The sequence below is a fragment of the Microtus pennsylvanicus genome, chromosome 9 (genome assembly GCF_037038515.1).
Source record: "Microtus pennsylvanicus isolate mMicPen1 chromosome 9, mMicPen1.hap1, whole genome shotgun sequence".
NCBI lineage: Eukaryota > Metazoa > Chordata > Mammalia > Rodentia > Cricetidae > Microtus > Microtus pennsylvanicus.
Genome location: NC_134587.1, coordinates 44,264,131 through 44,280,664, shown reverse-complemented (window position 1 = coordinate 44,280,664; position 16,534 = coordinate 44,264,131). Strand labels below are relative to the sequence as shown.

The following is a 16,534-nucleotide window of genomic DNA, read 5'->3' as shown; positions in this document are numbered from 1 at the left end:
CAGAGCTTGAATGTGAGACTTGGACAGCCTCAGGGTGGGGAGGCAACAATGAGTCTCTCGGCAGATACCCCCGAATAACTGAGATGTCTGCTAATGGAACAGGATAACAGCCCAGAGACAGCTGTCCAGGTGAGAACTTTCTCTCAAAGTCCCCAAGAATTCCCCTCCTTCAAACTGTGTCTCTTAGCTTCTGAATCCTCCCAGCTGTCCCCACTGTTTAGGATAGAGTCACCTGCCCAAAGCCATAGGCTTCTCCCAAGGGTTAAGCTCACAGGTTTAACAACCTGTCAGATCTGGGGACAGGAAGGTGGGAGATGTGGACCTTACCCAGTGCTAAGGGGCCAGAGAGGAAGGAGGAATGCGAGGAGTCAGACTAAGAGGTCAAGGTCGAGGCAGAGTTTATTGGCCCCGGAGCCTTCCCCCTCATACCTACTCCACCCAGTCGGGCTAGGATTGAGTTGGAGAAGGCAACAGACTCACAGACAGGCAGGAAGGCTGCTTCAGGGAGACACACAAAACTCTCCTCTCCCCACCCTCCCCAAGACAAGGACGCAGGGAACCTGGAGAAACAAGGAGTGTGATCAAGACTTCTTGACACTGGGGCCCAGTGGCCACATGCTGTCTCTCCTTTCCCAGAGATGCAAGCAGGGTTGGTGATGCTTTGGCAGCTGTGGCCCAGGATCCTCGGTGGACATCCATGGCCAGCCACTATAGTCTCTGGCTACTCGGCTTCCTGAGTCTGGAGGCTTTTGCCTTGGCCTCACTTGTAAGTACCCTTCCTTTTGGAGGGAGCTTGGCGACCCCTCTCCTGCTCCCTGCCCTGTTTGACTAAAGACATTATCCTAAAGGGGTCTGTCAGCAAGCCTGGACCCAGAGGCTGCGCCTGGTCCAGAAGACAGCTCGGACACGAGACTTTCACAGAAAGCCTCGGCAGGGTCGAGGAGGCGGCAGTGAGTCACTTGGCAGTTTGGGAGGGAGGGGATCAGCACCTAGGGGCGGAGGTGCGGGCCCTGCTAGCTTTGGTCTGGCATTGCCCAGGACCCTCTGGGGCAGAAGCTGGGGCTCTGAATCCAGCATCCTCTGGCCCTCAGAGGGAAGTAGAGGGAAATCACAGCTTCTCCTCGCCTGCCTGGATGCGGGTATAGGCCTCTTGGTCCAGTGCAACATAGCAGCCCTTCCGGGCATCCAGATAGAACAGTGGGTCTCTCACAACAGCTGGGTTAAAGCCTTCCTTCCGCAGCTCTGTCTTCTGGAACTTGAAGGTCCCTAGGGAGTAGGAAAGAAAATTCAGAAAGTGCAAGACAGGAGTCTGAACTAAAAACTGAAGGAAGTGCTGAGAAACGAGAGCTAGGGAAGAAACGGCGAGGGAGGAAGGGGCCAGGCTCTTCAAGGTCCACAAGGAATGCTCATCGATCACACAGGGAACTGCCCCTCAAAGCAGTACTGTACAGTGGTGGAGGGCGGAGACAGGACACAGGGACACCATATGCCCCACACCATTGAATGACAGCAAAGTGGAGGCCAGAATCTGGGTCCCCTCTGAGCACTGAATGGATGAAGCGGCCTCAACGCCCTAAGGTGGGTGTTCAACCATATTCTAAGATGATTGCTTTCTTCCTTTTTGGATAGGGTCTCACTGGAGAGCCCTGGCTGTCCTCCAAATTCACAAAACCCGTCGTCTCTGGCTCTCCAGGGCTGGGATCACAGATAGGCATCGCCATGCCTTGCTTGTTACTCATTTCTGAACCCAAATCCCACAGCTAGTAAGTGGTAGAGTTAGGGTTTGAACCTGCTCTCCCTGCATCCGCTAGCCTCTGAAATGTCTGCTGCAGAATTTCGGACTTAATCTAGGCCTCAGGAGCCAGTTCCACCCCCATGCTCTTGGGAGTACCTTGAGACCAGGCAAGCCTTGCGAAGAACGAAAAGCTACATGAAAGGGAAACCACCCCAGGTGAGGCCACTGGGCCAGCACAGCTCACATGCAAGTTAAGTAAGATTTCAGTTCCTCAGTCACACTAGCTCCACCTCGAACGCTCACTCCCCCCACAGCACTGCTGCCACCAGAGTGGACAGAAGAGATGCTAACACTCGCATCAGCACATAGAGTTCTGCAGGACAGAGCTGCAGCAGAGCAGCCATGAGACCTGTGTGTGTGACTGCGGCCTCTGCAGTTCTACCACCCACCTTATAGCTGAATCAAAACCCCCAATACTGTGACCTTTAGAAACCTTTGCTTGTAGTTCATTCTGCAGCAAGGCCGACCTCAACCCTCAGGAAGTTCAGTCTCAGTTGTGAGCCATTTTTTTTTTTTTTTTGGTTTTTCGAGACAGGGTTTCTCTGTAGCTTTGGAGCCTGTCCTGGAACTCCCTTTGTAGACCAGGCTGGCCTCGAACTCACAGAGATCCTCCTGCCTCTGCCTCCCAAGTGCTGGGATTAAAGGCGTGCGCCACCACCGCCCGGCTTTTTTTTTTTTCTTTTTTTGAGACAAGGTTTCTCTGTGAAACAGTCCTGGCTATCCTGGAACTTTGTAGACCAGGCTAGCCTTGAACTCACAGAGATCTGCCTGCCTCTGCCCCTGAGTGCTGGGATTAAAGTCTTTTGCTGCTATTTTATTGTTGAGACAGGGTCTTGTATATTGTGTAGCCAAGGCTGGCCCTGAACTCTCCACCCTCCTTCCTCCACCCCAAAGCGTAACAGGGTGTGTTAGCACACAAACCCCAGCCCATTATCTTTGGAATTCCTTTGGAATTTTCCCCTTTTGGGTCTAAAAGATTCCAAGGACCTCAAGTCTAGTCGGACAGTATCTCAGAACCACAAGGCAGCCCCAGAGAACAGTGCTCATTCTAAGGGATGCTGAACCTTCTTTGAAGGCTGTTTCCACAAATTTCTGTACAGCAGGGCAGAATCTCAGCCCCAGGGCAAGGCTATGTGTCAAGGTCAGAGACCAATCAGGAGTTCACACTACAGAAAGACTGAACCCTGGAATCTAGGAGCTGGAAAAGGGGCAGACCTGTTTTATGCAGCTTAGGCAGGAAGCGCAGGAAGATGGGGCGGGCATACAGAGGCAGCTCCTTTTCCAATGTCTGTGCAAAGCGCTTCAGGTCACAGCTGCTCGTAGGGCTTGCCACAGCAGCCATTCCTGCTCGGCCCTCAGTTCCTGGGAGCAAGAGGGCACAGGTGAGTGTTAGGCAGTGTCCTGGCACACCCACCGTCCTCCCCATACACACCTGGCACCTCGACACCATACACGGCCACATCGGCCATCTCCAGCAGGCGGCTGAGTGTGCCTTCTACTTCGGTGGTAGACACATTCTCCCCTTTCCAGCGGAACGTGTCCCCTGTGCGGTCTCGGAAGTAAATGTAGCCCAGCTCATCCATCACCAGCACATCACCTAGAGAGGTGTACAGTGTAGGGAGTGGGCCAGCCTAGTTCTCGATAGCCTAGCTCTTGACAGAGGTTGAGTCAGGCGGTCATCCCTGAAGCTCAGGGGCTGGGTTTTGAGGAGTCCAGGGATGTGTTCTCTGGGTCAGTGGAAGCTCCCCTCATCTCTCCCTCTGGAAGGGACAGCAAAGAGCAGGGAACTTACCAGTGAGGTAGGCTTGGTCCCCCTTCTTGAAGACGTCTTTAGCGATCTTCTTGTTGTTGGCACCCTGGTTGAGGTAACCATCAAAACGGCGCAGGGGGTCCTGCTGGATAATGCGACCCACCAGCTGGCCTGGCTGGCCTAGGGACGAGAAAGGCAGTCAGATGCGGCCTATTCTACCTGTCTTCTCTCACAAAGGCACCCTACATCTTGAGCTGACTTAATGTAAGCTGACTACCACAGAAATGCCCCATGTAAGCTGCACTCAGGAGGCACAGGAAGGGCATCTGAACAATTGGACACACTGAGCCCTGCTCCTGCCCTGGCTCTTCTCAGACTTTTATTTCATTCATCACACACAAGCCTTAGGGCAGCCCCTGGGCTATGTGCAGCCATCATCCCCCCCCCCCCCCCCCCCCCCGTGAAGGTGACAGACTCTAATGGCTCTAACACAGTACAGGCTGAGGAAGAGTCAACCCTAGGTGGCCAGGATGGGGCCGTCTCGGGAAGGTGTGTAGGTGGCATGGTGCGTGCATGAAGGTAAAGTGATGGCAGCAGCAATGGGTAACGTGCCCCTTAGAAGAGAGCCCACACAGAACAGGTTTCTCTAGTTATCTACACTGGCTGACTACCTCCAAGACAAGATCTCCCTCCTCAGATGCCCAGTTCCCTCATGGGGCAGACCTGGTTGACAGGGAATGCAGACGCCGTCAGGTCCCCGGATCAGTTCCATGGTATCCTCATTGACTCGAACCAATCGGATGGGGTACACGAAGGACAGGATGCGGCTATTGAAGCCACAGGCCCCCACCTGCAAAGGCCGAGACTTGGGCAGGGGCTCCATGGACTCCCCAGTAAGACAGTGGGGCTAGAGGGACCCTGCTCTTCACTCTCAGGCTGAAATTCTCCTTAGCCCTCTGCAAGCCTAGGGCCTATTGTGGTCCATCCCCACAGCAGCCTTATTACCCCAATCTGTACCTTACCTGGCTGTCAAAGTTGCCCAGGCTACAGTTGCACTCAGTGGCCCCATAGAACTCAGCCACTTGGGGGATGTGGAACCGGCTGGAGAAGTCGGTCCAGATGGACTGCCGAAGGCCGTTGCCCAGTGCCATGCGCACCGTGTGCCGAGACTCAGCCTCCCGGGGCGGTTGGTTCAAGAGGTAGCGGCAAAGCTCGCCAATGTACTGTACAATCTGAGGTGGTATAGGCGTGGATGTGAGTCCACGCTCTAGGGGGCGCCCACTCGTCATCTCTTCATTCTTCCAGCCCTCCCCAGAGGGGGTTGAACAGTTCCTTCTCTCTCTGGGCCTCAGATTTCCCATCTGAACCATGAAAATGCTGCCCAAGGAACCGTTCTAAACAGCCTCAGCTGTTCAGATGCCTCCACGTGTGGGTGGCGGGAGGGAGACAGGGGGATGGGGCTGCTCATGCCTGTCCCTTCTCACTCACTGTGCAGTTGTACTTGATACAATCATCCCAGAACCGGGAGGCTGAGAACTTCTTCCGGATCACCACAGTCATGCCATGGAGTAGACACTGGCCGATCCCCACGATATTTCCTAAGTCAGAGGGGCCTGGAGGTTAAGGAGATAGAGAGCCAACCCCAACAGACTCCTCTGGCTCAGGCTTGCCTCTTTAGAGACAGGGTCTCAGTCCAGGCAGGCCTCAAGCTTGCTGTACAGAAGAAGACAGGCCTTGACCTCCTGATCATCCAGCCGCCACTTCCCAAGCCTTGGGATTACAGGAGTTCACCACCGCAGCCAGCTCCTAGTCCTAACTTTTCACAGACCCTTCCCCTGGTCCCCTCCTGCTCTGTCCCACTACACTAACTGGCCACACCTCTCTTCTACCAACCACGTCTCCATCCCCAGTGTCTGTGGAATCAAGGCCGCCCCCAGTCGGCACAGCTGCCATTTAATAAAACACTGTGAGCTTCCTATCCGGCACCTATCTCCTCTAGAAGGTCTTCTCAGCCCCCAACTGGTCTTCCCATGTATGACACCTGTGCTTCTTGCCCCTCCCTTACCTTCATTAAGTCATCTCTCCCCGAGGTCAGGCAGGTCCCCAGCATCCCCCTGCCTCCTCCAAACACACAGACCTCCTTGAATTATCTTGGAGGTCAGAACGATACCAGCCTCAACACCCAGCAGGCACCGACCCACAGTCTCGTGTCACCGTCAGTGGAGTCACTGCCCTTGCCTCAATCGGAACCCAGATTTGTGGCTAGAAAAGTGGGGCTCCTAAAGACACAGGGTGCTAGCGGCTAAAGGAGGCCCAGGGTTACCTGCTGAATGGTAGAGAGGGAGGCAGTCATAGACAATATCATCAGGCCGCATGCGGAATCCGTAGTACACCAGGGCAGCCATACGGTAATACCTTCAAGGGGACAGGGTAAAGAGCTCAGTGGGCACTCTGGAATAGCAGAAGGAAGCTTCACAGTCCCAAGAGGTCACTTCCACTTGCCCCTTACCTGCTGTTCACCACAATGGCAGCCTTGGGTAGCCCTGTGGTGCCCGATGTGTAGACATAGAAGAGCTTATCTGAAGGGAACAGACATGCAGGTTACTGTGAGGCCAGCGCAGGACAGCACAGGGAAATGGAAGGTGCATGCCCGTCGACATTTCTCCCTACCCTTCTGGGGACCTCTACCAGGTGCCAGCCTGAGCCAGGCTGAGTGTGACAGTCAGATGAAGACATGATACCTGACCACCAAACCTGAGTATGGGAGCATAGGCCGATGAAACCCGGAAGTACCATCTGGCTAGGCTTCCAGAAGCAAAGGCCACAGTGCCAGGTAAGCTTCTGGAAGGAAGGGATGCCTGCCTCAAGGCTTAGCTGCAAGAGGACTACTTGTTGGGAGTGGCGGTGCACGACGTAAGCAGTCTGGAGGCAGAGGCGGGAGAACCTCTGTGAACTTGAGACACAGCGAGCTAAAGGACAGTGAGAACTACACAGACAGACACTGTCTCAAAAAATAGGAGAAAAGACCGGCATGGTGGCTTTTAATCCCAGCACTCAGGAGGCAGGGGCACCGAATCTCTGCGAGATCAAGGCCAGCTTGGTCTACATACTGAGTTTCAGGACAGCCAGGGCTATGTAGAGAGACCCTGTGTCAAAAAAACAAGAAAAAAAAATAATATGGGAGTGGGTATTATGGCTTCTTTGCATCACTGATGTCTATTCCCTGCCCACATGGGGGCTTGTCATAAGGTTCAGTCAGTCTTTCAGAGGGCATGTGTGTGTGTGTTGAGTCTCTGGAGGTCAAGAATTCCAGCGGATGATACTGACAGCAACCACCTCAGGTGGTGTAGCACCTGCTGTGTGCCAACCTTGGGCAGTATGAGGGCACGAGGGTGAACCAGCCATGGTCCCTGCCTCAAGCCACCTTCCAAAAGCATCTAAGAAGTAAGAGATAGGAGAGGCTCAACAGGAGAAATGACAAGTCACCAAGTCCTTCCTGCCAATACCATCGCCTCAGGGTTGACCTTTAATATCAACCCGAAAGCTGATTGCTACTATCCCCAGCTTTATTGTAGAAGAACCTGAGGCTAAGAGGGCAGGTCTCTGGCCCTGGGTCACACAGGGAAGTAGCAGAGGATTCCTGGAGGAGGGGCAAAGGCAGTCAGGTGCAGGGCTGGGATCTGGCAGAGCCTCAACTCAACAAGCTGGAAGGATATGCCAACGCTCTCACACGTACCCTTCTCTCCATCTCAACTCCTGGCTAAGACTCATAGCAAGCCGCAGGGTGCACGCAGTCCCGCAGACAGGCACTAGCACGGACTGCTTCACAAATCCCACAATGCCACCTTACCAGTAACCCTGGTTCATCCTATTTCCAGTGCTCATTAGAACCCTCCAGGGTCGTGAGAGGCTCACCTGTAAAGCCTTTGTCAGGATGACTGGGCAGGTGCTTCGGGGCATTTTCTAGCAGAGGGTCCAGATGCTCTGTGTTGGCAGGCACTGTGCTGGGCTCCCAGGAACCAGAGCAGAAGAGGCTGAGTGAGGGCGTCAGGCTATCACGGATCTCAGAGACGGCTGCAGGGGAGAAGATGCGGGTCAGAAGCCCCGTGTTCCCATGTGCTATGCCATGGTTAAGCATGCTGTCAGGGAAGACTGGCTGGTGTGGGGAAATGGGTAAAACACATCACTCCCGACTGGACACAATGCCTTACCCATAGTTCCTGTTTTTGTAAAGCTACCAACATCAATTCCCCACCTCCCTGCCCTATGATCCCTCTTTAAAAACATGTAGCTATGTATCTGGCCTGATGTTGCTATGTAATCCAATCCTCATGCTTCAGCCTCCTAGTGCTGGGATTATTAGCATACACCATCATGCCAGCTACCATCCGCCTATTTCACAGATGAGGAAAGTGAGTGCTAAGGACGGAAGACATGGCTCTAGCTCATGCCAAGCTTTCCCTACTCTACTATGACTCTGTAGGGACTAACTAGAGGACAAGAGGAGGTTGTGGCTCCAGTTCTCAGGAAACCCTTCCTCAGGCCTCCTGGAGCTGCATAGACTCTATTCTCCCTGGGCAGGAGACAATCCTGGCCCAATGGCTCTGCTTTCTCTAGCTTTAAATTCTGGTGCTGGAGAGATGGCTCAGTGGTTAAGAGCACTTACTGCTCTTTCAGAGGTCCTGAGTTCAGTTCCCGGCAACCACACGGTGGCTCACAACCATCTGTAATGAGGTCTGGTGCCCTCTTCTGGCATGCAGGTGTAAATGCAGATAGAGCATCATATACATAAAAATAAAGTTCTTTTTTCAATGCTAAGAATGTAGCCCGGGGGCTCACACATGCTAGGAAAGAGCTAACGTGCTTAGTCTTTCTGGCTTCCCCCAACCTCTTCCCTCCTTTCTGCATGCTTCCTTCTCCACAGCAGTGTGGGCAGAAAGAGCAGGGAGGCTGTGGTCCAGCCCAAGATCAAATCCTGGTACTGCTGTGGAACTGTGTGACTCTGGGTGAATGTCTTACGTCCCTCTAAACCGGTCTCATCATCCGAGAACTAAGACAACAATGCCTCTCTCCTGGCTTAGTGAAGCTTAGGGCTGGGCAAAGCACCGTGCTCAGCATGTTCGGCAATAAATAAAACTCAGGCCTGAGAGGAGAGCAGGGACTGGATTTCCCCTCGACAGATGAAGAAGAGGCCAAATCTACCTGAGGACCAGCCAGCACTGGCCACTTTGCTGGTGCTTTAGAGCAGAACCTTCTTGAGATTTGTGGTACTGCAGATAGGGAAACTAAGGCTTAGGGAATGTGTTGTCCACACAGGCTTGCCAAGGTCCAGAAGCTCCGATGCCCAGACTCACAAACCCTCCCACATGGCTGAAATGGGGTTGTCATCATCTGTGTAAGTCCCACGGGTCTTCCACTTACAACTCACCTGAGGCCATCTCGCTGCCAAAAATAAGGGCTAGTGCCTTTGAAGTGTCAAGACAGTGGCGCAGGGCATCACGTCTAAGGTTGGTGTTGATGAGAGCCGCCTCCACGCCCAGCTTGGCCATGCCCAGCCATAGACCCACAAACTCATTACGGTTCTCCATAAAGAGGGCAACTACATTGCCTGAGACCAGGCCCCGGGCCTGCAAGAAGTTGGCCACACGACTGGAGTAGTCATCCAGCTGGCGGAAGGTCCAGTGGGTGTCTGTGCCCTCGAAAATCAGGGCTGTCTTGTCGGGGTGGCGTCGCACCACTGAGGCAAACAACAGGGGCACTGTCTTCCGCTCCTGAAGGTACCGTCGAACCTTTGTCTTCACCTTCAGGAGCACTATGCCGCCACTGTGTGGGAGCAAGGAAGCCATGAGTGCTGAGCCAGTCAAGTGCTGCTGTGCTAAGGGCCACAGTCTCAGGAACCAGGTTTTTTTGGTTTTTCAAGGCAGGGTGGAGCTTGCCCTGGAACTAGCTCTTGTAAACCAGGCTGGCCTCGAACTCACAGAGACCTGCCTGCCTCTGCCTCCTGAGTGCTGGGATTAAAGGTGTGCGCCACCACGACCAGCTCCAGAATTCCACTCTTATTCTCTTCTGAATCTGTGGTTCTGCCAGAAGCCCTCTGGGGACCAAGCCCATAGTCTAGCCTCCCTTGGCCCTCACTGCAGAGAAATTAGGGATGAGTCTTCCTCCCTAAATGCAGAGGCAGGTATGTGTCATAGATACTACCTTGTCCCCGAGGCCTTCTCCACACTGGGCACAGGGCAAATGTCCCGTGCTGGGGGAACCATCTTCACACGGCACACCACCAACCCCCTGCTTCTGCGCCTTTGCCAGTGTCCTCTGCTCTGCACTGGCCTCCCTCGCCTGCACGGAACCTTTCAGGCACAGTGCTTTCTCTCCAGGAAGCCTCCTGGATTCCTGGTCTCAGTTCCTTGCCCGAGGCCCTGTCTCCCCATTCCACGCTCCCACAGCTCCTATGGGACCCCTGATACTTCCTTTTATAGTCAGCCCAGTCTGACAAAGTGAGCTACCTGCTCTAGGTTCCTGGGTGGAACCCAGGAGTGATCAAGATGGCCAGAGCCTGTGCAGCATGGCTTAGGGAGTTACTTTGTCCCTTTCTTACCTTCTGACTAGTCTGAGTCTGGCAGATGGAGTCTGCCTTCCTCCTCTCTGGGCCTCGGAGCCAGCCCAGCCTGGCATTAGAGCAGCTGGGAGCAATTACTCCCAGATAGCTGGGGCCTGTGCTAACATCCACTGTCGCCTTGGGTTCTCTCAGGCTGTGCCAACCTGAGGAAAGGTTCTTTTCCTTTGGGATTTTCTTCACCTTGCAATAAACCAGTGTTCTCAGGACCCCTTACAGACATCTCTCCAACCAACCTGCTCTGATGTATGCCCCAGCTTCCAAAACCTGCCCCAGGTCAGAGAGTCTCAAGTTGGAGACTTTGACCTTAGAGATGAAAGTACCTGGCACAACAGCCAGGAGAAGGGCATGAAGAAGAGGCTGTCCTTTGTGACCCAGCTATCTTATGCTGGCGGGGATAAAGGATGGTAAAGTCCTGCCATTTTTTTTTGAGACCCCCAAGAAGGGCTAGATATGGTACTCACAAGACATCTCGCCTGATGGTCTTGATAAAGATCCGGACGAAGCGCCAGCCACCAGACCCCAAGTACAGGAGCAACAGGGAGAATCCCACTTGGGTCCAGGGCAGTTTCAGCACCAGCTTGGAGAACAGTAATGCCCCCACCAGAGATGCCCCAAGCAGCATTGTGACCTGCAGGTACAGGTGGTTAGGAGACTCAGATGACGATTTCTTTAGGGGCCTCAACCTCTTGACCTAGCAGCCACTTCAGTTTGATCCCAAAAGGTCCCCCAAAGGGACTGCTTAGTCACCTCAAAAGGAGTGGCTTAAAATAAGGTTCAAGACTTTGGTTCCACGCCAAGCTGGAAGGGATTGAGGTAAAAAGCTCCAGGGCTGGCTGGGTCATGGTGGCGCATGCTTTTAATCAAATCACTCAGGCAGAGGCAGGAATCTCTGTGAGTTTGAGGCCAGCCTGGTCTACAGAGAGAGTTCCAGGACAGTCAGGGGAGCTGTTACATAGAGAAACCCTGTCTCAAAAAATAAACAAACAAAAATCCCCCCAAAACTCTGGGGTTAAGAAGCAAGAGGATGGTCTAGCTTCTAGTTCTATCTCTGAGCACCACGCCAAGTGACCTTGGGCTAGCCCCTTTCCTAATTCAGGCCACAGCACCCTGCTCTATGCTCTGGGGGGTTAGTAAGACTTGTTCTTAGAACCTTTCCAGCCCAAACAGGACAATCCACTCACCTATATTCAAGTATCTTAACCAAGATGGCTGGGAGGTGGGTACTGATAAGTGCCTCTGGCTTGACTCCTCTCCCAGGGACTCCAGGAGGTTCTGGAGCTGACAACACCCAAAGGGCAGTTTCCTGGGAAGGGAACCCTGTCTCTGCCCACGGACTCAAGCGTTGTGCCTCTATTGGTCCATAGAGGGCGAGCCAGCAAATGGGTTAGAGGCTGGAGGGGCCTGAGAGGTGACAGCTCTGAGGTAGGGAGGAAGGAGATGGCTGTTGGAAACCACAATACTCACCTACAGCCACATACTCAGCAAGCCCCTCAGATGAATCTTGGGGGACTAGGGTTGAGGGGAAGGGGAAAGGCTGTGTGCAAGCACTGGGCAGAGATTAAGGCCAGGCACACTATTCTTGCTTCTTTATGGACTTGGTGAAGAGGACAGCTAATGGATTGCTTTTCTTAGTGTTTTCTTTTTCTTGGGAAGAGCCGAAGGTCAAAGCTTGAATATCTCCAAGCTAAGCGGAGGACCATGGCCTGAATCACAGGGAACCCCTTATGAGAGAGACCATCTTCTGGTGAAAAGCATTAAGCTAGGGGTGGGAGGACTAACGCAGGATCCCCAAGATCCTTAGCCCTCTAACCTGCCAGAGACACTCAGAAAAGAGGCTACTAGCCGGTCCAAGACCGCCGAGAGAGAAGACAGGACAGGAGGGGGTGCCGCGGACCGACCAGCGTGAAGAGATAGCCAGGACATCAGAGCGCAGGGCTGGGAGGGAGGGCGCGCCCCTCAGCCCCGGCCGGTGCCGCCGTCTCCCCCTGCTCGGCCTGGCACGTTCCCCCCGCTCAGAAAGCCGCCGTCCCCGCCTTGGCTCACCCGGCTGCGGCTGCGCGGCGCGGCGCCCGGTCAGGATGCGGCCCGGTTGCGGCAGCGGAGTGCGGAGCGCTGGGGGCATCGGCCGCCCCGGGGCGCACACAGCCGAGCCTCAGCACGCCCGGCCCGCTCCGAGCCCTGGTAGGGTCTGTACCTCCGCGGCACTCCACCCCCGCCCACCTCCCGCACCCGCACCGGCTGTGCCGGCCCGCAGCACCACCTTCCGCCCCGTCCCGCAGAGGGCGAGTCTCTGAGCTCGTGCGCTCAGCGCAACCCAGCCCCAGCACGCTCGACACCGCCCAGCCCCGCCAGCCCTGCGCGCCACTGCCTCCGCTGCCCTCTGGGAGTGGTGGGTACAGCCGCGCGGCATGCTGGGAATTGTAGTCCGAGTAGCCTCGCGAGGCTAGGCTGATTTAGATGCCCTAGTCAAGGAGAGTGCAGATCTGCAATTCCCTGGACCAGAGGACCCAGGGAGACTATACCTGTACACATGGCCATTCGAGAATCCGGTGTCAGAGTTGAGGCACAAGTAGAATTTATTTATTACTTATTTTTTTTATATTTGTTTGCTTATTTCTGTGTGTGTACGCATGTACCAAAACCTTGAGTGCCCAGAGGACAACTTGGGGGAGTTGGTTCTGCTCTTACACCATGCAGGCTCCAGGGATCTAATTAGACATGGTCTTCAGGCATGGGGACAGGTACCCTCTCTGAGCTCTCTTGCCAGTCCTGTTTATTTTTTGAAACAGGGTCTTACTCTGTGGTCACACTGTCTTGGAACTTGCTGCCGTCAATCTACTTCAGCCCTGAGATCACAGGCATGAGCTACCATACTTGCCTTGAAACAGAATTTAACAAATGCTTAACAACACTCACTGAAAGAAAAGGCTGGATTCTTGCAGAGATGAACAGACAAACTCAAATTGTAGACTCTGGCAGAATATATAGGACGTCGGGCTTCTAGCCCAGCCGGAGTGGTCATTCCCCACAGTTGAGTAGGACTACTTCCTCAGCTCCTTTACGGTTTTCATCACCTATGCAAGGGTCAGGAAGAGCTGAAGAGCCAGACATGGCGGCTGCAGAAGATCTCCTTGACGTCATGGATTTAAAGCCCATAAATAACTTTAACATCTGACTGATAGGACACTCCAGAACTTTAGCCTCTGACTGATAGGACACTCCAGAACGTTGGCTCCTTTGTAAACCTAGGACTTTTGCCCTGTGCCTAACTGTGGGCCAGGGTCCAGACGAACAGCCCTGCGGGGTTCAGAGCCTCTGAAAGGGGTAATTAAGCATCTTCAGTCTTCTATCACTGCCACTTGCCCTTAAGTAGTTCCTCCAGTGACTTGGCCCAATAAAGTTCTTAAAGAGGGGAGGGGCAGTTTTAAGGTCTGTTTATAGGGATACAGATGGAATTTTGGTATGATGATTTAGACCAGTTTGTTCTGGAGTTCATCCTTTGGAGGGCCTGGATAGTGAGTTAAAGTGACATCTCCAGGTTAAAACAGAAGGCTGTGGTGACCATGTTCATAGGAGATGGACATTTCAGACCAACAGGCTGGATTCACGTTCTCAGCAGAAAGTTCCAAATCTCAGCTTCTTATTATTATTAAAAGTGGGTTTTGGTGGTCAGGCACTGGTGGTTCACACCTCTAGTCCCAACATTCAAGAGGCAGAGGCAGGAGGATCTCTGAGTTAGAGGCTAGCCTGGTCTACAAAGTGAATTCCAGGACAGCCAGGGCTACACAGAGAAACTCTGTTTCAAAAAACAAGCAAACAAGGGGCTGGAGTGATGGCTCAGTGGTTAAGAATATGGGCAGCTCTTCCAGAGGACCCAGGTTCAATTTCCAGCATCCATGTGGCAGCTCACAGTTGTCTATAACTGTATTTCCAGGGGGTCTGACACCCTCACACAGACCTATACACAGGCAAAAAACATCAGTGCACATAAGATAAAGACATGATTTAAAAAAAACAAACCAAAACAAAAACACACACACATAGGTTTTGGTAGCAGGCAGGCATGGTGAATCATACCTTTTTTTTTTTTTTTCAGCTCGGTGGTTTCTTCTTTATTGATGTGCCTCCTACCTCCCCCCGACAATGTTAATCCCTTCCATCTACCCCCCCAAAAAGAAGGTACTGAAAGGAAGGGAGCCTGCTTGGGCAGTTAGAAAGGGAATAGAAACCAAAACAATCAACGGATGTGACAGAGATTGACAATCAAGAAGTCTAAAGCAGAGTGGGAATGAGGGCGAACGAGGGGAAAGAAAGGAGATGTACAGAGACTGTGTCCACCACTACCCCTCCTGCTGAGAGGGACAGGAGAAACAGCCTCAAACATTAAGTGCAGGTCCTGAAGAAGGAGATGGTGTTTTCGCCTGAAGGAGGAAGTAGATGTCAAGGAAGGAGCGCCACCTCTTCTTGTAGAATGGAACCCCCCACCTCAGGGACAGCAGCTTCACAGACCGTAGACGCTTTCATCACTGTAGGCGATGTATAGAAAGAAGTCTTCCTCGTGGTGCTCCTGGTATAGCTGACCCATCGTGGCACTGGTGGGTGGAATAACGTTGTTGACAAAGAAAAACAAGGCATCCTCAGCACGGAGATGAATTCGCTTCCGGATCAAGAAGTAGAATTGACCCACTGTAAGATCTGAAGGCACCAGGTATTTCTTTTTGTCCAAATCTCCTATCCGAGCTTTGGGAGCTTTTTCCACTATCACCGGGACCCGGTCTGGGTATTTCTTTCGGATTTTCTCGCCCTCAGAGCGGCGCTTCTCGAACGGATGCTCCTCTTTGTACACGAACTTCATTCTCCCGAGAACCGGGCTGGACCGAGCTGGGCTGAGGAAACCCAGGGGGGGGGGGGGCTGAATCATACCTTTAATTCTAGCACTTAGGAGGCAAAGGATCTCTGTGACTTTGAGGCCAACCATGGCTACATTGGGAGACTGTTTCAAAGCAATAGTGTGTGTGTGTGTGTGTGTGTCATTCTAGGGCTCACCTCACAGCATTAGTGTGCAGATTGCAGATTTATGGGACACATTTGAAGCAGTGTTGACACATTTATTATTATAGTTTATAGGCTCTCTGACCACAGAGAGCACATCAATCAAATTCTAGGAGACATGGCTCCTGGTGTTTGGAGTCATCCTGAAGTACATAGAGTATCAGACTACACCTTAGTGGAAGAGCCCTGCCCAGCTTGCCTAAGGACCAGCACCAAAAACTCAACCAATCAACCAAAGAACCCGAGCCAGGCATTATGACATACAATTTTCTTCGCCCACCACTCATGCATGTGGCCCCTATGGCACACACATATATACTTTTAATCTCCACACTCAAGAGCCAGAGGCAAGCCAGTCTCTGTGAATTCCAGGACAGCATGTTATATGTAGTGAGTTGCAGGACAGCCAGGGGTATAGAGAGACCTGTCTCCAAGTCAACAAACAACCAAAAATCAGGGGGCTGGGGAGTTGACTCAGTAGACTTATTGCTTACCAGAGGACCCAGGTTTGGTTCCCAGCACCCACATTCAGCAGCCATGATGGCCTCTAACTCTAGCTCCTGAGGATCTGAAGTCCTCTTTTAGCCTCTGCCAGCATGCATACACATACATATGAAAATAGAAAAATATTTCTTTTTTAAAATTATTTATTTATTTATTATGTATACAATATTTTGTCTGCGTGTATGTCTGCAGGCCAGAAAGAGGACACCAGACCTCATTACAGATGGTTGTGAGCCACCATGTGGTTGCTGGGAATTGAACTCAGGACCTTTGGAAGAGCAGGCACTGCTCTTAACTGCTGAGCCATCTCTCCAGCCCCGAAAAATATTTCTTTTTCAAAAGAGAAAGGAAGAACCAGGCCAGTCTAGGTCATATAATATAGCAAGAGTTTGTAGCAAATTAAAAAATAACTCTGGGCAGAAAGATCATGTCTGGTTGCATGCACAGGGATAAGCAAGTAATATAGTAAATGCTTGTTGAATGAATAAAAGGGAGAAGGAGCAAGGTTATGGCAACCAGGAGCCACGAGTATAAATATGACACTTTCTGGACTGACTGCTTAGGGCATCTACAAGGCGGCAAGTGAGGAACTAGCTGCTGTCCTCTACCCGAACTTGCTACAGTGGCCAAATTAAGGCTGTATTCCACAAAACACATGAGGTCAAGAAGCCAAACACGGAGGAATAAGACATTCCGCTTCCAAGCTGCTTGCTGTGGTTGGACACAGAGAGAGGAGATGAACGTAAGTCTTGAATGGGTGGCCCCCCACCACATCCTGGCATTTCATCTGCCCCAACACTCCTTGCGCTGTCTT

The 16,534-nt window shown here is 52.6% G+C and overlaps 2 protein-coding genes across 3 annotated transcripts; both read right to left on the bottom strand.

Moving 5' to 3' along the window:
* Window positions 1-381: 381 nt before the first annotated feature.
* On the bottom strand, window positions 382-12,345 carry Slc27a4 (solute carrier family 27 member 4). 2 transcript variants are annotated; one of them, XM_075985643.1, is made up of 13 exons: window positions 12,208-12,345; window positions 10,626-10,792; window positions 8,974-9,368; window positions 7,461-7,619; window positions 6,055-6,124; window positions 5,869-5,960; window positions 5,034-5,143; window positions 4,568-4,777; window positions 4,269-4,395; window positions 3,588-3,725; window positions 3,228-3,392; window positions 3,011-3,157; window positions 382-1,266 (listed from the first exon to the last, which is right to left on the bottom strand). In XM_075985643.1, exons 2-13 carry the CDS (start codon window positions 10,784-10,786, stop codon window positions 1,109-1,111), a joined length of 1,932 nt encoding a protein of 643 aa, XP_075841758.1. In that variant the 5' UTR covers window positions 10,787-10,792; window positions 12,208-12,345; the 3' UTR covers window positions 382-1,108. The 2 variants fall into 2 exon arrangements, with proteins under 2 accessions (XP_075841758.1, XP_075841759.1); XM_075985644.1 differs by lacking the exon at window positions 12,208-12,345 and adding an exon at window positions 11,346-12,186.
* Window positions 12,346-14,351: 2,006 nt separating this feature from the next.
* LOC142857431 (gamma-aminobutyric acid receptor-associated protein) lies at window positions 14,352-15,076 on the bottom strand. Its single transcript, XM_075985642.1, has one exon. The coding sequence runs from the start codon at window positions 15,017-15,019 to the stop codon at window positions 14,666-14,668; it is 354 nt and encodes a 117-aa protein (XP_075841757.1). The 5' UTR covers window positions 15,020-15,076; the 3' UTR covers window positions 14,352-14,665.
* Between the last annotated feature and the right edge of the window lie 1,458 nt (window positions 15,077-16,534).

Bases quoted from the DNA above. Each gene is read 5' to 3' on its own strand.
- Slc27a4 (XM_075985643.1), bottom strand. From the start codon at position 10,786: ATGCTGCTTGGGGCATCTCTGGTGGGGGCATTACTGTTCTCCAAGCTG. The intron at 9,369-10,625 runs GTGAGTACCATA...GCTCCCACACAG, and splicing joins ACCATCAGGCGAGATGTCTT to TGGCGGCATAGTGCTCCTGA. The intron at 6,125-7,460 runs GTGAGCCTCTCA...TGTTCCCTTCAG, and splicing joins TCCTGACAAAGGCTTTACAG to ATAAGCTCTTCTATGTCTAC.
- LOC142857431 (XM_075985642.1), bottom strand. From the start codon at position 15,019: ATGAAGTTCGTGTACAAAGAGGAGCATCCGTTCGAGAAGCGCCGCTCT.